Source organism: Lemur catta, chromosome 7 (genome assembly GCF_020740605.2).
Source record: "Lemur catta isolate mLemCat1 chromosome 7, mLemCat1.pri, whole genome shotgun sequence".
Classification (NCBI taxonomy): domain Eukaryota; kingdom Metazoa; phylum Chordata; class Mammalia; order Primates; family Lemuridae; genus Lemur; species Lemur catta.
In genome coordinates, this window is record NC_059134.1 from 82,024,390 (window position 1) to 82,046,843 (window position 22,454).

The 22,454-nt window shown below is 32.0% G+C and overlaps 1 protein-coding gene across 10 annotated transcripts in view; it reads right to left on the reverse strand.

Annotated features, from left to right (window-relative positions):
* Nucleotides 1-22,454, reverse strand: part of IMMP1L (inner mitochondrial membrane peptidase subunit 1) — a 66,996-nt gene that overhangs the window by 1,815 nt on the left and 42,727 nt on the right. For all 10 annotated transcript variants that reach the window (XM_045557724.1, XM_045557720.1, XM_045557727.1 and 7 more), the window contains 3 exons: nt 20,308-20,441; nt 18,316-18,404; nt 14,598-14,724 (listed from right to left, as the gene is read on the reverse strand). In XM_045557724.1, the coding sequence (XP_045413680.1) occupies nt 14,598-14,724; nt 18,316-18,404; nt 20,308-20,412 (321 nt within the window). In that variant the 5' untranslated portion in view covers nt 20,413-20,441. The remainder of the gene's footprint in view (nt 1-14,597; nt 14,725-18,315; nt 18,405-20,307; nt 20,442-22,454) is intronic.

The window sequence follows — 22,454 nt, forward strand, 5'->3', positions numbered from 1 at the left end:
AATGATGGTGACCTTCTACTAAGTGAAAAGACCCTATCTTCTATATGTCCTATATAGTAACTGGTAAATAAGTTTTAAGTTTTTGCTCAGTGACAACCATAAGCATATTTAGAACACATTATTTTCTAATAAAGCATTCTACAATATGAGATATCTTTGCCCACTAATATCTGTTCAGCATAAACTTAAAAAATTACTCTCCAGCAATCTTTAAAATTGCTCTTTAGAAGTTTTTATTTTACAGTTTTGTTACCCAAGAAAGTTGAATTATTGACCAGAGCAAAATGATCTATTGGGAAATAATTTATTTTCACTATCCTTTTTGCTTGGGAATCTTACATGAAGAAAAATATCCCTATTTGGGTTTAATAACAGAGACTGTAATTTTTTAAATGCCACAGATTATTTTTCTGAAAATTTCATACAAAAATGTAAAATTTCAGTTTTACTTTGTATTATATGTAAGAGATTATGCAATTCTGGAATGTCTTATATCATGTAGAAATACTTGCCAAAAACCTTCAAGTTAACTCCATTTAGATACACTTAAATGTTAAATCTATTTATAGAAAAAGGACATAAGTTTACTGATTAGAATGTCAGATAGTATAAGATCACTCACTTTTATTAGTGGAAGTAGTTATATTTAATAAGTCCTAGGGACAATAGCAAGGTTACTTCCTACCAATATAATAAAATTGATGAATGTGCAGTAAGGCTAAGACTGCTACAGTAGAAAAATTACATCTCAGGTAATAAAAGGAAGGAAGAACAAAGTAATGAATTTGGAAAAGCCATATGTAATTAACAGATTATGAAGTATTACTCTGACAAAAGCTGTAAGGTGAAGAAGATCTTTAATGTTTATCCATAGTTTCTCCTTGAAATGTTTCTGAAATCTAAAGATAGGTAATATATATAAATAAATGAAATCATGAAGTTAGGGGCACCAGTAAGAGCAAAAGAAGAATATTCTACAAACTAATAAGGCAACATACCAACAATCTAGGGAGATCTTTGCCTGTCCCACTGACCACAGACCAGGACCCATGTTTATACATTCTAACTCTATGAAGCTTTCCCTAAACTTGTCCTCTCGTACCAAATTCTCTGTTTAGAGCACTTACCATATAAAGTCAGCATTGCTTAGGGCCCTAGATACAACATCTTTTTACCTGCTTGGCTCTTCTGTAAGTCTTTACTATTTTATAACAGAATAAGGCAATAAACAGCAATGTCATGATTTTAATTCATTTTTTGAGAATGTTACTTTTAGTACCATTGTTACTAGATTTTTGCCAATTTGGTGAAAAATGGTACATCAGTGTCTTCATTTCCTTTGTCTTATTATGAGTGAGGCTGAATCTCCTTTCATATGTTCAAAAGCCATATATAATTCCTTTTCTGTGGTACATTTTTGCATATCTTTTGCCATATCTATTGGATTGATGATCTCTTTTTTTCCTCATTTCATAATCGCTCTTTAAATATTAGGCAGGGTGTGGTAAGTGGCTCATACCCGTGGTCCCAGGACTTTGGGAGGCCAAGGCAGGAGGATGGCTTGAAGTTTAGGAGTTTGAGATCAGCCTGGGCAAACAGGGCAAGACTCTGTCTCTTTAAAAAAAAAAAAAAAAAAATTAGGGAGATTATCCCTTTGTGATACAAATGGCAAATGTTGCCAATTTGTCATTTCTCTTATCATCTTTGCTTTTTATATCTTCTAAATTTTGAGTCATAGTTAGGCTTTCGTGGTCTCATTTTCTACATTTAACTATTTTATTTTTTTGGAATACATTCTGACAGATGGTATAAGGTTTGGAATGTTTTAAATTTTTGTGAATTTAATAGCTAATTTAGTGTGCCTTGGTGATATTTTTCTCTTCATTTATTTGATTATTGGCAAGATAGAACATTATTCTCTGCATGTTTTCTGATTGTATTGCATCTTACATTAATAGTATGTACCTACTTTTGTGTATATTAACCTTTGGGATCTTGATTTTCTTATCTACCTGCAAATGTTCCTCATATAATACAGACAGGGTTTATATATTTATTACAAATATTTTTCCCAGCCTACTTTTATCTTTATATTTATGTTCCACACAGTTTTATTGTTTATATATTAAATATTTATTATACCTATATCCTTTTTTGTGATTTTAATTATTTAAAGTACCTAAACCAAAATTGGAACTCAAATAGTTGCTGACAATTAAATACTTACAAGGAACAGTTGTAATTAGCTAGGTCTCTTTTGTGACAGAGATGACCCGAGTTTCTTCCAAATTAGTGAAATAAAATGATGAAGTATTTATCTTTGGGGTAATAAAATTAACAACTACAGAAAGGAATTTTGTAAAAGAAACCCAGAACATATCACTAGGAGCCTTTTATTTGATACTTAACCTGTGAAGTACTGTTACTGTTATTTAGTAGAGGAAAAAGAAATAGATTCAAATATGTGACAAGCTAACTTGTAAATGACTGCGATTAGCAGTACAGTCACCAGATCTCTACATGACTAAAATGTTAGTCGAGCCAAGAACTCACTTATTTAAACAAAGTACCACACATTTTTGTGGTATGAAATGCAAAACCTGACTTTTCTGGTATGAACTGATGCAAGGAGTGATGCAACTGTGTTTTGAGTTAGAAAGGAAATTTTTGTTCTGCTTCTTGCATCAGAACAAAAATTTCCTTTCTAACTCAAAACACAATTATTGTGTGTTAAATTAACCAACTAGTTATTACTAAATTGAAAATTCAAACCACGTGAGAGAAAAAAGTTCTATAGTAATAAAATATAAATAGGATAAAATAGATTAAAATGTATTTATTTTTTAAAAAGCTATGATAATTTTACAACTAATGCTGAAAAGCACTCCAATAAACACCTTTATAATGTTTTGCAAATGGCCAAAAATGGAAATCCCTAATTCCATGTCTTTGTGCATACATAACTTCTCATAATCAAAAATTTTAAGATTATTTTTTAACACTCTCATAAATCTGCTATACCATCTTGAGTGAACGCATGAGACCAAATAAGAATATATGAGTATGTGTTTCCAATGAATGCCACAAAGAAATTGTTTTTACTTTTACTCAAACCTGAATTTTCCCCGTGTCTTGGACATAGCTAACTTTAGGGCTAAATTTTAAAGCATTTAAAGAACCCTTAAATCATTCTTGTTTTTCCTTTCTACGTCAGAGGTTTACTTCCTGATCTATGATAAAACCTAATCTCAAGGCTGGACAAAAGAATCAATCCTCTAGTTCTCAGCTATATTTACTGAGGTCTAGTTAAGTGCTTCCTTTTTAGTACAAGCAACAAATGTAATTGCCTCATGGCTTGTGGGTGTCCATTTAACAAAAGAGGTTTTTGTGAGGCAACCCACAGGTGTTACCTTTCTTGATTCAAGTGAATCTGATGAAAGAGTCCACAATATCAAATAACACATTTACTAAACTGTAATCAAACTCATTTATGTGATGAAGCAAAGAACAAATTTCTAATTTGTTTGATGAAGCAAAGAACAAATTTTGGATCAAACTTTGTAATTAGGAAAAGTTCTGATTAAAAAGTAAGATATTTGTAAGTTTGATTTTTCAAAAGTTTCAAAAAACAGAAAATCCTAAGAACAGATTGATTTTTTAACTAACCCTTTATTAACCACATATTTTATAGTTTACAACCAACAAAGGTAGGGTGTACATTTGCCCTACCTATTGCTCATGCTTCTTTAATGGTCCTTCTAAAATGACTACAAAAGGAAACAATAGTCATTAAAGCAATAAACAAAAATCATAAAAGGAGAGTCTCGAGCAAGGTTTTTAGAATCCTTTCTTTTACTTGATTATTTTTTCCTTTTCCTGTAATGTAGAAGAAAAATAGAGGCATACACATTTTACAAAAGCAATCGCATAAAATCTTTTTGGTAAAAGCATATGGGAATTGTATACCATTCCCAATGATATACCATTGAATGATATATCAATGGCACTTTAGTCTCAAGATTTCATTCTGCACATATATTTTAAAGATTTTGCTTTATGTCCAATGGAATAATCAGTAAAATATAAGATGCAGAATTTCCTTTTTTCTTTGAAAAAAGTCCCTATGATGAATATACATTCATATGTCATTTTAGTCCAAGTAATACTCGTATAATTGTTTTTTATTTTACCATCTTCCAAGTGAGCAGTATCAATTCAAATTACTATCCACTGTGTGGCTAATATGTACTCTGTTTAATTATGACTTATATAACCAAAATGTGGCCACAATAAGACTCTATGCATACTTACTACCAGAGTGAATATTTAGAAAATGAAATAATTTATTACTCTATGCACACATAGTACTAGAGAGAATATTTGGAAAGTGAAATAATTTATTAATATTGTTCTAAAAGGACTTTATAAAACCCAGTATTTGTTTGATTCAAGTAACAGCAAAATTAGAAATATCAGTAAAAATAAATGTTGGCATTTATCCTTCCTGTAAACATCAGCAGAGCTATAAACAAAAACATACATGTAAAAAAGTGAAGAATTAAATCCCCTGAGACACAATAAATTAGAATAGCTTTTTAGAACACGATGAAAAAAACATTGTTAATTTAAAAAAAATGGGAGTATCTCAAGTACCAGTAATGGGTATGTCTGAAAGCAAACTCAAAAATAGTTTCACTAATATTCTGTCTTTATTGACATTCTCCTTGCCCTAACTTCTTACCCACATGCTGTCTACTTGAGCTAATTAAGGCAGTAGAATATCTGGAGCCATGATGGAAGTACTCCCAAAATGCTAGATGCATGACAAAGGGATTGCATTTATAAGGACCAGGCACAGAATAGTTAATACACTGATTATTTTAATGGGCACCATTTTCTATGCAGTCCTGCTTCTTTTTCTCTCTATTTAAATTCTGCCTTATAACTATCCTTTCCACATAATTCCCGGGGATTGCTGTTGCCCTTCCCTACTTAAAAATGGTGCCACTTTAGGTTCATAACCAGTCATCACCAACAGAAATCTAAACAAAAGTTTCAGTAAGCTACACCTACAGCACTGGGGCTCAAGTAGGCTTTTTTTACTACCATGTTCTCTTTCATTATTGAGCATCTCCTGCTGAGTAGGTTTAAAGCTTAGTCTAAGACTTGACTTGCTCATTCTCATAGCTATTACAAGCTAAGCTCCTTCATCTTCTCCCTAAGCACTCAATACGTCCATCTATCCTGAATAATAATCTCTGATGGGTTGTTTAGGATAGTGGTTAAAGACACAGTCCACACAGTCATAATCATGAGTTCCAAATGCAACGCTACAACCTACTAGTTAAGCACCTTGGACAAGTTATTTAAACCTTATGTATACAACTAAGACTAATAGATACCTTACAGAAATATTGTGGGAACCAAATGAAGTAACACAAGGCTTTTGGCACCAAGTAACCACTCAGTAAGAGGACTTACTGGCAGTTGCCACAGCTGCCAGTATAAATGATGCCTGCTGGGCTTGCTTTGTTCCTAATTTCCTAAGCAGTCTACCCAGTTCTCTGCAAAATGAACTGTGCTTTGCAATTTTACTTTGATTATGTTTTTGGTTATTTTCTTTTACACTGTATTCAGTTATCTGGTGATACCCAAGTCTTTGAATTGAATCCAATATAATTAAAAATGTACAGTAATTCAGTAATTGTGAATAAGTGCCATATTAAATATGCTAGCTGATTTAATTTGATTTTCAAGATCAAATCATCCTAGGTTAATAGTAAACACTAACATTTTCATACTTTCAACAGGCATCTTCATCAAGCAATGTTTATTAGATAGCAAATGCTTAGGCCCTTCCTTATGAAGCATCCGCTTCTTCAGAACCATTTACCAACTAGTCAGAAGGCAGAGGAAGTGAAAGAGGATTGGGAATGAATCCAATATATAGGCCATTCTATCCAAGCCACTCAATATTAATGTCTCAGTCTTTTACTTTTAACTTCTTTTTGGTCTATTTGGTATTAGTATTTAAAAGAAACATTTTATATCCTCATTCTAAGAATACCTCTGCATTTTCACTTTAATACAGCCTGATCTACACCCTTGTTCTAATATTCCAGAAGATGAGCTGAACTTAACACAATATAATGTATTTCAAAGTATAGTAGAATATAGTTGTAAGTATTAAAATAATGAGTTTTCTCATGCTTTCAGAAAGAGTTCTAAATAGTTGCTAAATCAGATGCATACTGTATACAATAAGTACTGATATGTTTCCACCATAAAGTTTTATTCCTGGCACCTCACATAATTCTTACCAAAGTCCAAACTCATTCCTATATGGATTTATTGCTACAGCTGAATCTCTGTAGCTTTTTTCAATTTCTACTTGTCCCTATGCATAACTGCTTCATAAAGAAATAGGCTAGAAAACAGATTTATATCTGAAATGATATTAGAAATAGAAGGTCACCAGAAGAAAGAGCCTATACTTCAAAAAAAGAAATTATTAAAATTAAATATGTAGATCTTTTTGTACTTGATGTTACTAATGCATTTTTTTTTAAAAAAAGGAATTGTTGCATATTTTTCTTTGACAGACACTTCTCCTACTTGTGTTTTATTCATCAAAACACAACTCTAATGTTCCAAACCCTGCAAATTATTTAGAATAAAATCTAGCTTTGTGAATAAAAAATTGCAAATTAGGCAGGTGGATGACAGGTGACTTTTTTTTGTGATGACGCCTGATACAAAGAGAGTAGCTGAAGATCTTTTAAAAGTAAGATTGATCTAGATCTGAGAGCATCAAAACATTGTTTTGACTAAGAGATCATGAAAACATACTGTGTGGACATCAAGGAGGAATAGCAAAGCACCCAGATGTCATTTTGGGAAAGCAGTGTTTTTTTGGCTTTTTTTTTTTTTTTTGCCACTTGCTATAATAATTTAATTGCTATAGTATTAATTTAAAATACAGTTGATATTAGTATTGATACTAGTAGATAGCTACACTTGTCCAAAATTGAATATATCTTCTGTTCATTTCCCAAACTAACATTTTCACCTTGCCCCTATTTTATTGTACCACCTACTCCTATTACAAAAGCTAAAAACTTGGGTGTCATTTTTAAGCCCTGCAATTCTCTTTCTTCCAACATCCAATCTTGTCTAGATACTTCCTTAATCTTTCTGCAATCTTCATACTTCTTTCCATTCTCAATGTTATTGTCTATTAACTGGTCTCCCTGCCTCCAGGCTCCTTCCTCCTTCCCTCCCTCATCTCTTCCTCCTTGCCCCCTCCCTCCATTCCTCCCATTCTTCATTTTCATTATTTCAGAAAGTTCTATTGGCACTGCTGGAGGCAAGGACTTGATCTACCCAAACATGATGGTGCTGACCCTCAATAAATGTTTGTGGAATTAAGGAATACATGCATAGATAAAAAAAGGAAATCTGAGGGATGAATGTCTGGCAAATTGTGCCTACCACGATAGCCTCCTGAAAGCCATTTAAGTCTTCTTTCCCATCCTATCCCTCTGTCCTCCCTCCCAAGTCCAGTGGTCTGGCTGTCACTGAGGCAGCCTCATTAAGAAAGATGCATGAATGCTGGGATTGGCTTGGGGTCAGAAGTCCGTATCAGTCCATGTTCCTACACCTACTTTGACTTTCCTTACATAGAGAAGTCAGGTCTCTTCAGATGGCAGGTTTCTCTAATTCTTCCTGATTTAGAGATTCATAAACAATGTATAGGAAGTAGATGAGAATATTAAATTGCATCTGAGAATTTTAAATTATTCACCTATAGTTGTAAGTACCTTGTTAAAAATACTGCTTAGTATCCTTTCCCTGTTGGCTCTGCATGTGTGTTTGTGGAGATGCGAGCACTGGCTGTGCCATACTAAGTGATTTGTACATTTTCTTAAAGTAGCTATGAAAATTCTAACCCAGGAGGAAAACACTCTCACATCTAGATTGGCAGTGTAATAACTTGTAATACCAATAATTTCCGGCTAATGTCATTTTATAACATGCATACCTGCTTTTATATATGTTACTTCTCTTTTCCACTCTTATTTTAGGTAGAGTGAGAATATTTTTTAGAGTAATATTAAGCTATTCACAGAAACTTGTCAAATTTTAATTATCCAAAGTATAACATAAGAACTTCATTTAGTTGCTCATTCCAAAAGACATCTGAACATATTCCACCTAATCAACAGCAGCTTTTCCAACAGACTTAGATGACTGTTACCAGATTAGGAAGCCATGTGATACCTGAAATATTAATATATTCTCTTTAGTACCAAAAGAGTTCGGAGTCTGGTTCAGATGCTTACATAGAGCAACAGTGTTAACAATTTTAATCTTTCTTAATTTCTCTCAATTACTTTAAGGCAATTTTAAAGCATAGAGGTCCCAAATAACTTGAAGATAAAAATACATATAATATTTACAATTCACTGAATTGCATACTGCCTCTAGATTTGCACCAATGGCACTGACTTTCTAACTTAGAGTGATTAAAATATTATTAGGTGAGCAACATGAATAATTCACGAGCAACATGAATAAATTTCAGGACAACCTGCTTCTCTTTCAGGAGAAACACTGATCTTCATATAGACATATTTTCAAACATAAAAATAAAATATATTGCTACAAGATAAAATTCTTATAAACTATATATTATTGTTAAACTAAGCACAAATTATTCTGAAAATGTTCACATAACACATCAGAAAATGCTTAAGCTGAGGGGCCTCAAAGATGATTCTTTAGTGAATAAAAACACCTTAGACTTGTAAATACTAAGTCAAATTTATCTTCAGAATTGTGTTAGCTATAGGATGAAAAAGTCACGTCATCTCCGCAGTGAACTTCACTTTAGCAAAAGAGTAAACATATTTCCTCCACATCAGCTGCAATCAAGGCATTAGCAGTATGCCATGATTGATTATCCTGGGAGCCGTTGCTGAGAAATGGATGTGTAGCACAGGTTTTTATCACTATAGTCTGCAAAAAACAAGTCCCTTGTTTAGATATCCTAGTTGTAATAAGTGACATTATTAGGTAGTTCTTCTATTTAAATGACATAAGGATTTAGTATATCAGCAGCTTATAATACACAAGCCTTTCAGTCTGATGATTCCTCTCCCTACAGAGAAGTACTTTTTTCTGTTTATAATACAAGTGGTAATAGAAGACCAGATGGTTGTGACTTTTTGCTAAGGTAAATGACATTTAAACAAACAGAAAAACAGCTTTAGGATATTCAGGGATTGGAACTATAACCTAAATACACAGTACACATTAAAGGACTATTAGTGTTAACTATATAACATGACCATTTTATAATGCTAATTAGGGAGATTGTTTTCCAGATTGTCAGTTTTATTTAAATATTTTCTAATATACAGTAAAACGGCTTTATTACTGCCATATTGTTGCATTTCCAGTTTTTATTAATAAAAACACTACACCAGCAGTGTATCCTGAAAACATTTAATCAGTTCTTTCTGAAGGGTAAAATTGTCTCCATTTCTTACATTTCTGCCAACAATAATGGTATTGTTATTAATATATTCTATAATTCACAAAGAAAAATGTAAGAAATACTACATTCCTTATTCAGCTACCATCACTGTGCCGTGGTTGTAGACTATCATTTGGTGAACAGCATTTCACCTTTTGTGTACAATACTGGAATCTGTGTTATCAATGACATCCAGAAACCTTTACATAGCTTGATATTTCTGGTAGTGCTAGAAGAAAAGTAAAACATAATTTTTCTAATAAGTACAGATCTGCTTCCTTTAACAACAGTGAAAGATTGCTATGCTTTAACCACAGGAATACTGGAATCTCCATAATCATATTCTATTAATATGTCTATTTCCATTACAAGGTAGCTGTTATAGTTACGAAACTAAAACTCAATAAATAAAGTTTTAATTGTTTGAAAGATTCCAAAAATGATTCTTCATTTTACAATGAACAACCACTGAAAAGCAGAAGTTTTCACTTAAAGGAGATGTTTATAAACCACAGGTAACAACTTTACCCATCATTAATTTGTCAACCAATAAAAGGATCAAAAGAACAAAATACTTATATAGTAGTTAAATATATCCAAAAAGCACATGTATTTTTACTTAAACGTAGAAAACTCTTATTACCACATAACCTAATTAGTAGGACTGAATGTTGCAAGGGCACCTTATCCTTCATTGTAACAAAGACCACCATAGCATTTCTGGGGCACCAAACCTTCCCCCAAAATAAGACCAAGTTAGGTCCAGCATACCATAATTCCCCTATTCCTTTAGAAGACTTAAATTTAGACTAAGTTCAGTACTCCACAGTGATAACCTAAAGAGAGTGGTATCCCCTAAACTAAGTGAAACCAGATTTGAAAAACAACTATTTCAAATACTAACAATTGGTCAAGTACGACAAGGTCAGACAGTAGTTGACCCACAAGAGAGACAACAGAGAAGTTGGGGGCTTTGACAAGAACTGTTTCAATGAAGCGGTAGGGACCAAAACCCTAACTGGAATGAGCACGAGAATAAGAACCTCTGAGTAGAGTAAGTATACACAACTCTTTCCTATAGGAGGATGTAGCGTCAAGGAAGTTTGTTTGGATGGGAGATTTTACAGCATGTTTCCTGATAGGAATTTACTATATTTCAAAATGTCTACCGATACCATAGTTATACTATGGATTAATATCACAGTCTTGGACTATCACACAATATTATCCTAATAAAGATTACAAAGTGTTTTTCTTCTTCTCTTCATTGGCTTTATAACAAAATTTTACTATATTTCCTGAGCTCTGGCCCTGTATTCCCTAGGTAAATGGATACTTAATTAAATAGGGTTTTACTTTGGATATTGCCTACTGTGCAAACCAACAGAAGAATGCCAATTCATGTTACTTATTTCCTATTTACTAAATACTCCTACTTACAACTAAATTATTTTTGGTAAAGTAGTGGCTTCGAACAGTAAACTGAGGAATTCCTACAGTATATTTAGCAAGGCAAGGTGTTAAAGATGTTTCAGCTCATTACAATTTGTTTCTTTTGAGAGTCACAAATTAAGCTCATATCCTTACAGTAGCCAATACTCAGCTCATAATCCCAGGAAAATATTGGCCTCAGAATAAGCAAAACCCACTGCAATAGCAACTTAATAGGAACTGCTTAGTTTCCAAATACTTAATGTAAAAAATAAATCTGGTTCGTAAGTGTTGCTTGCCACGTGGACTTTTAGAACTCTGGAATGGGGATGGGGGGAAAGAATTCTGAAATTAATAAAATGATTCCACATCACTTAACCAATGTTTATGTTCTTTTTTGCCAACCTACAAACAATGCCATTTCTTTCATATGCTAAAATCTATAGTCTAGGTTCCAAGTGACAATTTTGGTGTTTTGCTTTCTGACGCACCTATATACAAGAATATTTTTTGCCTTTAACTCAAAACATACTTAATATTGATCATTTTTATTCTGCCACTCAATCAAGATCTGAATAGTACTGTCTTCATCTTATAAACAACGATTTTTCTAAGAGTATGCACAGGTATGGGGAAGAACTCCATTTAATAAAATACAGCACAGTGTGCTTCTGAGATAGCTGAAAAAGGGAACACTGTAGAGGGGCAGACCTTGCAAACAGTTTGGATATCTTTTCAGAGTACTACAAACTGGATGAATTTTTGTTATAAATCACCTTGATTAATGGAACACATTTGCTAAAGTGGTTCTGTAATAGCTATACAATTCTTAGGGCTTGAATAACCAAGCCTAGAAAAACTGGCAGGGGGGAAGCCCTGAAAAACACTGGCTTCTCTTTCAGAATCAATACTGCCCCTGCATAGAAATAGTTCCCTTTCTTTTATAAAATAACAAAGACAAATACATTTTAAGGGAAGTACAATTTGATGAGATGGGAATAGAAATAATAATTAAATAAGTAGATGATAGTCTGGGATAAGTAGTGGCACAGGAAGGAATACAGATTCTGAATCCAGGCTACTTGTGTTTGAATCCCAACTCTTCCTCTCAGTTTGAAATTGGCCAATTTATTTAGCCTCCCTGTTGTTTAGTTTTCCTATCAAATACTACTGTTACCTATTTCATTGGGTTGCTGTTGTGATAATTAAATAAGTTAACCCTTGTGAAGAGTTTCAACAGTACAGAGGAAGTACATAAGTGTTGGCCAAGAATATTACAATTATGTATTTATTGTACACTTATAAATATGCCAAACCAAAGTGAATGGAATATACCTGGAACAAAATGGCAGTGTCCTCTAATTTGTCCATTCATAAAACATATAAAAACTTAATGACAGAAGGAATAAATTCTGATGTCCCATTGCACAGTAGCGTGACTATGGTTAACAATATTATACTGTATATTTCAAAATAGCTAGAAGAGAAGATTTTAAATGTTCTCACCACAAAGAAATAATAAATGTATGAGGTGATAAATATGCTAAATACTCTCATTTGATTTTTCATACAGTATACACATGTATCAAAATATCACACTGTATCCCATAAATATGTGCAATTATTTTGTCAATTAAAAACAAAAAATCCTCAATATTTTCCTTAAAGAGAATATTCAAAAAAATTTATATCTCACAGTCCTTTCGTTATCTTCTCTGATTACTCAGCAGAGACTTTATCTAAATCCTTTTGTCCTGATATTCCTCCTTCTATAACTCTTAAAATGAAAATAACGATAACAATATGGTGTTTGAATAGATAGAGGATGTTATTTATTTGTTCTGTTGTTCTGTTGACAAAACTCTTTCAGGTCTCTAGTATATAATTGTTGCTAAAGCAACTTAGAAATGACTAGAATATCTCATAAATGAAGGTGAAACTATATGATAAAATCTAACATTTTTTAAGAAGCAAATGATACAGTGTTCATGATGAAGGCCACAGTAGAAAAATAGGTTACCTGATTGCACGCTATCATCTTTAACACTATCATCACCATCAGCTAACAACTACTGTGTGTTTAGAGTTGTTGTAATAAATGGCAAAAACACTTGCACAGCTGAATCATAGTCTACTATGGATAGTAAATAAATAATAGCTAGATTATTTCATAGTCTATTTTATTTTTACCTTTTTGGAGACAGGATCTTGCTCTTTTGCACAGGCTAGAGTACAGTGGTGTCATCATAGCTTGCTGCAACCTCAAATTCCTGGGCTCAAGCAATCCTCCTGCCTCAGTCTCCTGAGTAGCTGGGACTACAGGCATGCGTCACCATGCCCAGCTAATCTTTTTGTAGAGATGCGGTCTTGCTATGTTGCCCAAGCTGGTCTCAAACTCCTAGGCTCAAGCAATCCTCCCAACTCAGCCTCCCAATGTGCTTGGATCACAGGTTGATAGCAACCATGCCCAGCCTTAATAGGCTATTGATCAAACTTACTTATAGGGCAGTCAGAGGCTATTATAGTTCAAAATAATTTACAATAACAAAGACAGTTTAACTCTTCAATTATGTATTTACATTGGGTATGAATATAGAGGTAAAGTTAACAGACATAACAGCTGTATTAATTTGATAGTGACAAAATTTAAAGTAGAAAATTAAGCTTTAATTATTATAGTAAGAAGCATATATGCTGAGTAAACAAAAGGCCACCCCCTCCCCCATAAGCCCTGTCATAGCAAACATGTGATTAGTGAAAGGAACTATCACATTACATCTGCTCTTCACTCTTCCATTTTGCTGCTCTTGCATTTTTTTTCTATAGGTAGGCTGATTATATACAATTTCTATTCTAAAAATTTTAAAGGGGTTTTAAAAACTAAAGTGTAGATTTTTCTTTGATTTTGCCAGATTTTCCACTAACTAATCAGTGGAAAAACTTTCTAAGGCAGGGTCCCAGATTTCATGTAGTTACCAGGTTTCCTTTGTCTCATTCCATCTATGACAGTTCCTCAGTTTGTCCATGTTATTCATGTCCATGACATTTTTGAAGAGCGTTGGTCAGTTACATTGTAGAATGAATCTCAATTTGGGTTTGTCTTATGTTTTCCCATGATTAAACTGAAGTTATGTTTTTTTTGTTTGTTTGTTTGTTTGCAATGCCACAAAAGTGATGCTCCCTTCTTGGTAGTTCAACTCAGGGCTACACTATGTTGATATGTCTTGTTATTGGTGAAGTTAACCTTGATCATTTGGGAAAGGTGGTACCTGATAGGTTTCTCCCCTAAGGTTGTTCCCTTTGTAATAAATATCCTGAAAGAAGTACTTTGAGACTATGCAAATATCCTATTTCTCCTCAAACTTTGTCCAATAATTTTAGCATCCATTCATAAATCTTGCCTATAATAATTATTACTGAGATGTTTATATGGGGTTTTAAAAGGAAGTAAAATATATGAAATATAATGGCCAAATTGTTCTTGACATAAACATACTTAAATTCTACTGGCTGCGCACTTTTTCTTACATTCAAAATATGAATAAAATTTATTTTCTTCTGTCAATGTATTCAGTTAATGTCAATCAACTATGATACCAATGAATAACATAATTGAAATGTTACTTACATAACTATGGCTTTTAAAGAAATCTGATGAACTAGTGGTGAGGATTTTGTCTCCTTCCAAACCAATTACTCTTTTACAAATATTTGATTTTGGATCACTTGGGCTTTTTGCAATCACAATATCACCTCTGAGGGGGGAAAAGTCAAAAAAAGTTAGTATTATTTATTAAGCATGAACACACGCATGGTACTGTTTAAATTCTTTTACAAGGCAACTGAAACAAAGCCACATCCTTTATCCTCTAATATATGACCCTCCCATTTATTTACTAGCTTTGAGAACCTTTGTAACTGACTTTTATGGGTTAGAATCTGACAATAAGAGTGATAGAAAAGCTAACTAAAACTTTTCATCATTTTAGAAAATTCTAAACTTTCTGATAATTCCACAAGAATTATCTTTTTACACTATATCCATTATGTGTTACTTCTTTGTCTAAATTTTTAGAACTAAAACTATGGAAAGACAATCCCATATAAATACTACCAAATTAAATAAATAAATTTTACTTCCCAGCCACTAGCATGGATTGACTCTACAGCACATTAAAAAGGTAGAAACATCATCTATGTTTCCCTAGAGTGCAAATAATTGAGGAGTAACAGCATATAAATTATATAACCCATATAATTTAAAGTATAGTCAAAAGGACTTAAATTTGAGAAAAAAATCAAAAGACACAACCATATAAAATGCTAAGAGCTACCCATACGTATACTCTAAAAATAAGGTATCAAACATATAAAACCAATCCGGGCCTGATTACATATGGAAGGTGTGATTCATGGAAGAAGTGACAATCTATATAATAATAAGCAATATGAAAGATCTTAAGAAGTGGAAAAGAAAGAGACAAAGGATGTAGGACTAATGACCTCAACCAACAGAACACAATGCTCTTTTTGTATAAAATCAGCAATATGTGAATTCTGTTGACTAACACATATTTAAAAGGATTTAAAATATATGCTTACTAGTTGTACCTACTTCCAGAAATATTTAATGTTATTTATAATAAAAGATGTATATGTCAAAATAATATCAAAAGCCAAAAAAATAAAAGGAAAATGATGGTTAAATCAGAAACCTAATGATTGCTATATACAAGTATTAAAATGAGTTCCAAATTTTTTGTTAAGTCAAGTAAAAAAATATTAAGATTAGTTATATGGCAATCATTAATTCATAAAATAAATTTTAGTTTGGGAGGTAAGACAAAATTGTCCCTAACAACTAAAACAAAGAGGAATTCATAAAAAGGATTCTTATTGTAAGGGAATAAAAGATACCATCTTTATCAGAAATTTTACAGAAAATGCAGAAATAGTATTCACAATGATCATTTCTTATTTATTTATTATTATTATTTTTATAGTACTTGGAGTTGCAGTTTTAACAATGATCATTTCTTGAGGCTGTTCTTGGTACAGGTTGAAAGGTATCAAATCATTAAATTCTATAATTTGAAGGCAATATAACATTGCCTTCTTTTGAAAATAGGATAAATTATTCTCTTTCTAACCAACTAGAACCATGCCAGTGGAATTGTTTAGATGAACAAGTTTGCAAAGATTGCATAACACTCTATCAAAGTTGATTTTGGGTAGCTTTGGAAGAAGAAACTTTCACCATGGATGTTTCATGTACTTTAAGTTTTTGATCAAATAATCAATATGACCCTTAAAACAAATTCTGCACTTGAATGGCAACATAGAAATCATAATTCAGTCATGCTATTTTTACAGAAGGCAATGTTAATGTTGATTATATTTCTGGTAGTCTAACCAGATATATGCACAGAACTTAGATCAAAATACTTATCCCTTGGACTCACAATTCTTTCAAATAGATTTCTAAAAGGAACTTTATTAAAATTTTCCTTTCTCATTTATAGTTATAAATATCCTTATTATTCTACTAGGCAGTAAGCTTTTGAAAAGAAGTGTCAATATCTCATAAATCTTAACATTATAAGGTATAGCATATATTATAAATTGGGTGCTCATTAACTATTTATTGGAAGAATAAGTACTAGTAAAAATAAGATTGTGTCAAGTCTGAGTGTTCTGTGCAGTTGACTGAAGAGAGATTCATGGGCTTTAGCAGATATCCAGGCTTTTATTTTTGCCTGTTTAGAAACAGGCAGCCAGCAATAGAGGTCAGAGATTCCCCTGAAATCTTAAGAGTTCTGTGCTGCACATAAGAGAGAATATTTTTAAAGCACAGTAATATTTTTGAAGTAGAAGTTACCAACTGGCTCCCTTGGCTCTAAAAGTTACTTTGGTATATCTCATATAGATGCCAGATTTGGCACTGTCCTGCAACCTGGATGAATAGAGTAAAAAGTGAAACCTTCAAAGAATCTTAATTAATTTAGTATATGTAGTAATTTGTATTACATATCTGAATGCAAAGAATATTTTTTAAAAAAGAAAATATTGAGCTGTTCATTCAAAAACTATTCAGCCAACGACTTCAGCTCCTTGTTAAGAATGCCAAAGGACTATGAGAGTAAAATCATGTCACTAGCACGGAATACAGAAGCTTGTCTTCATGCTATAGTAAGGCTAAGTCTCTAGTTAATGCAAAGGCTACATTAGATTAATTTGATGTAAGTTAAAAAGAAAAGGGAGCTAGGACACAACCTATCATGTAAGTGTCATTTCATAACTCCCATATCTACAATTAGGTATCTTGATGTTGTTATGGGTAAAAAGATCTAAAGAAGAATTACTTCCTAGGGAGCATGCTAGACCATACAGCATGACCAAGAGACATGCGCAGAATCTAAGGCTGGTGAAAGATCAATAAATGTGAAGAATGGCTTTACACTATTCTTGATGATTTTTCAATAATGTGAAACACGCTACAGCAAAGTAAACAGTGAAAGAGGAGTGCCTACCCTAAACCTACTTACTATGCTATAAGCTAAATACCAGCTTGAGGGAGTCACATTTGTAGTTTACTGAGACAAAAGCTGGCACAGATTTATGTTTTCCAGAATTATAAAAAATAAATGGAGTTAAAATTTTAGGAAATCTGAGCAGTGCCCTTTAGAAAATACATTAAATTACTAATACTTGGCATTCATTTGGAAGGAATTATACTAATATAGTTAGTTAATTGGAATAGAGTATCACAAGGATTGGAACCCAGTTTGGAATAGGATTTAAAAAGGTTTAATGACAACATTTGCCAAGGAGTTATTCAACTTAATATAATTAATCAGGAGAATCATATTAGATAAAATTCCCAGCTACACACAATACTGTGATCTGAAAATCATCAAATGGTTACCACAGGCTATGTAGAGAGTATAAACAGCCATCAACAGAATTATAGAAATATTAAAAAAAATTTAAAAACAAAAACACTGATTTGGCTTATGTAATGTAGTCCCTAACTTCCTAATTTTTAACTAAAAACATTCTAGGACTCAATAAAAAAGTAAAGTAGACTTACAAGTATAAGAGGGACTGATAACCATTTTTGACAATTATGCAAGAAATACAATGACCCATGAAACTGCACATGTTTAGAGAAACTATTAAACTTTCTAAAACTGAGAGAAGATACTTGACTCAAAATTTTATCTAGCTGTTCATTAATTTGATTACTTATAAGTATTTTTAAAGATAAAGTTAAGGAACTACAGAGAAGACACAATATGTGCGTGTGTTTTCACTATAAGTTTAATATATTCATGATAGAAATTTACCTTTGGATACCATAAAAATGTCGACTAAGATTTTCTGCAAAGACAATATCTGAATTTTTAATTGTAGGCTCCATTGATGGTCCAGAACACTGAAAAGAGAGGTAATTTTGTAATTTGAGTTCAAAACCTCTTTAAATTTAACATATATTATCTGAGCAGGTTTAAAAGGAAAAAATCAAACAAATGTTTTGAGCTTGGGGATGATTCATAATAATTTAGCAGTTTCCAGATAAGTTCAACTATAGAGTAGCCACCAAGTCTGGAAACACAAATATTATTATAAATCATTTATTGATACATTATAATACATAGAAAAAATAATATTATCTACATTTCTAATTTTGGCCACCTGTAAAATGTAAGCTCTGTGAGGGCTAGGGCCTTGTCTCTCATGTTTCCAGCTATATAACCAAGGCCAAGAACAGTGCTTGGCATAAAATTGATAACCAATACATATTTATTGAATGAATGAATGATTCGTTTCTTATTACTGTTAAATATCATCCAGTGACCATGATGATAATTACACTATTCTCCATGAGTTGATACCCTTTCTTACTTTTCCAAGATTATAGCTTACTTATTTAATGGGGCTGCAATTTATATTTTCTACTGAATAATACTAGTATAATGAGATGGACTTTAAAGACTTTCATATTTGTATGTCTTAAAACAATAATCTTGATAAATACAAGTTGAGCATACCTAATCCAAAAATCTGAAATCCAAAATGCTCCAAAATCTGAAACCTTTTGAATGCCAACACAATGACACAAGTAGAAAATTCCAAACTTGACCTCACGTGCAGTCAATGCAGTCAAAACTCGGTTTCATGCAAAAAATTACTAAAAATATTGTATCAAATTACCTTCAGGCTTTGTTATACGTATATGAAACGTAAGTGAACTTCATGTTTAAACTTGGGTCACATCTCCAAGATATTTCATTATATATCCAAATATTCCAAAATCTGAAAAAAATCTGAAATAGGAAACACTTCTAGTCCCCAGCATTTTGGATAAGGGATACTCAACCTGTACCTCAAAATTGGAATAAATAAGCACTGCCCCTTTAAAAATCTAAATACAACAGTCTCCATTTACTCTACTCATTTGTAAATAAAACTTTTTACTCAAAACTTCCTACTCAGGCAGAAATAACAAAGAATACAATGAAAGTTTATGTTTTCTATCTCTGGAAGTATCAATGTAACTTTCAAAAATCAAAGAGGGGAGTCTCAGTTAAGTATATTTATTTACTACAGCTCAACTTCAGGTTGTATGACTGTCAATCGCGTGTAAACCTAATAAAAAAAATAGTTATAACAACAACAAAAGAACCATTGCCTGGCCAGTCAATTTATTATTTCATTTACATGACAAAAGGTTTGAACAGTCAAGGTTGGTTGATTCATGATGCCAAATAAAGAAAAAACAACGGTTGGGAATTGGGGGCAGCTTTAACATTTTAATATTGACATTAGGCAGAATAAGCATTTGTTCTAATGACAGTTAAACACACGGTAGTTACAAGCAAGAGTTTTGAAAATTGGACAAATCTGTGTTGAAATTCCAAGTCTGCTACTTACTAACTGTGGGACCTTGAACAAATTACTTGAGTTTTCTGAGTCTGTTTCCTCATATGTACAATATATGCCTAGTAAGTACCTCACAGAGGTGTAAAAGATTAAATAAGTATAAAACATCAAATATATCCTAGAAAACAGTAACAGCTATTATTACTAGACTATTAAGAGGACCTTTCGTGCCTCTGTTAGAAACAATACAAAATATATTTGAAGTAATGGTTCTTATACTTTACATCAGTGCCAACTGAAACACACTCTCTTCAATATTTAGAAAGATTTTATGTTTTAGCTTTCATATTTTATTCATTAAATTAATAACTTTATAGTAAAAGGAAAAATATTTTCCTTTAATTTGAAAAAACAGTATATATTTAAAATGAATATTCTTGAATATAAAAACTTACCATGACAACACCACCAACGTATTCAAAAGCACAATGAGCTATACAGCCGTACTGAATAGTATAGCCAACAAGTCGAAAGGTTTTTCCCAGAACACCACGAATCATAGTTCTATGTAGATTCTGCCACCATTGGCCTAATGATAAATTTCAAAAAGTTTCATGATCAATACTATTAAAAAACACTTAAGAAATAGCTCAATTGTAAAATATTTTATAATCACACAGAATATACTTAAAGCCTAATACAGTTTAATGCAGGAAAGTAGGAGTTTATTTTCATTTCTGCTAAAGATATTTTCAATGGCAAATTATAGCCACTAAATATCTTCATCTAACAAAGAGAGATTATATTCAAATATCATTGGGTTTATATATTAATTACATAACTAGTGGACTCTGAATTAGTCTGTTCCCTTCTGTGTCTTCGTTATTTCTCAGTATTAAGGCAGATACTTAAGAAAAGATAGTAACTCTTTCAAAGTACTAATAATAGTTTCTCTTTTGTTTCTTGATATAGTACATTAGTTTTTGTCATATAATATGATATAATGGAAAAACCACTAAAATAGGTATATGGAGATTCAAGTTTTAAATTGGTTCTTTTATTAACTTCTGTGATCTTCAATGAATTATTTAACCTTTCTGGGGCTTAATAAAATGGAAATAATAATATCTCTGAATGGTTCTGAGAATCAAATTCAGCAAAATACGTCAAAGTACTCTGTAAGTTATAACATTACATTCAGTTGTCAGCTGTTAACCACTGATATAATAAAATGAATACATGAATACTATGAAACAGCATAAAGAACCATATAAAGATTTTTTAAGCTATGTAAATATAAAATATTAATATTATTCATCTAAGATATTCCTAGTATCTGTCCCTTCCTTTCTATTTACCTATTACTATTTAATACTATTTATCATTTCTCAACTAATGGTCTGACTTAGGCCTAGGATATAACACACTGTTCTCCGATTAAATTTATTTAAATATATCACTAAAACTAATAATATATATATTTGTTCAATACTTAACTATATGACAGTCTTTACATATAATACCTCCGTAAGATAAATATTATTACCATCCTCAATTTATGGATAAGAAAAAAAAAAAAGCCCAAGAGTAGTAATTTGCTTAACATGACAAAGTTGGTAAATGATGAAAACAGTAATAACAAATCTCCCAACAAAGAAAAGCCCAGGACCAGATGGCTTTACTGCTGAAATCTACCAAACTTTTAAGGAAGAACTAACACCAATTCTTCTCAAACTATTCCAAAAAATTGAAGTGAAGGGAATTCTTCCAAATTTATTCTATCAGGTCAGCATTGCCCTTATACCAAAACCAGACATGGATACAATGAAAAGAGAAACCTACAGGCCAATATCTCTGGTGAACATAGATGCTAAAGTCTTCAGTAAAATATTAATACTAGCACACGGAATCCAACAACACATCAAAAAGATGTATACAACATGATCAAGTGAGATTTATCCCAGGGATGCAAGGATGGTACAACATACGTAAATTAATAAATGTGATATATCACATCAACAGAATGAATGACAAAAACCATATGATCACCTCAATAGATGGAGAAAAAGAATCTGATAAAATTCAATATCATTTCATGATATAAACTCTCAGGCAAAGAAGGAACATACCTCAACACAATAAATACACGACAAACCCACAGATAACATACTAAATGGGGAAAAGTAGAAAGCCTTTCCTCCAAAATCTGGAACAGACAAGGATGCCCACTTTCACTACTCTTATTTAACATATTAATGGAAGTCCTAGCCAGAGAAATTAGGTAAGAGAAAAAAATAAAGGGCATCCAAATTGTAAAAGAGGAAGTCAAAGGGTCCCCGGTTGCAGACAACATGATCTTATATATAGAAAAACCTAAAGACTGCATCAAAAAACTTTTAGAAATGATGAATTCAGTAAAGTTAAGGGATACAAAATCAACATATAAAAATCAGTAGCATTTCTATACACCAATAACAAACTAGCTGAAAAAGAAATCAAGAAAGCAATCCTATTTACAATAGATACCAAAAAACAATAAAATATCTAGGAATACATTTACTCAAGGAGGTGAAAGACCTCTACAATAAAACCCACAAAACAG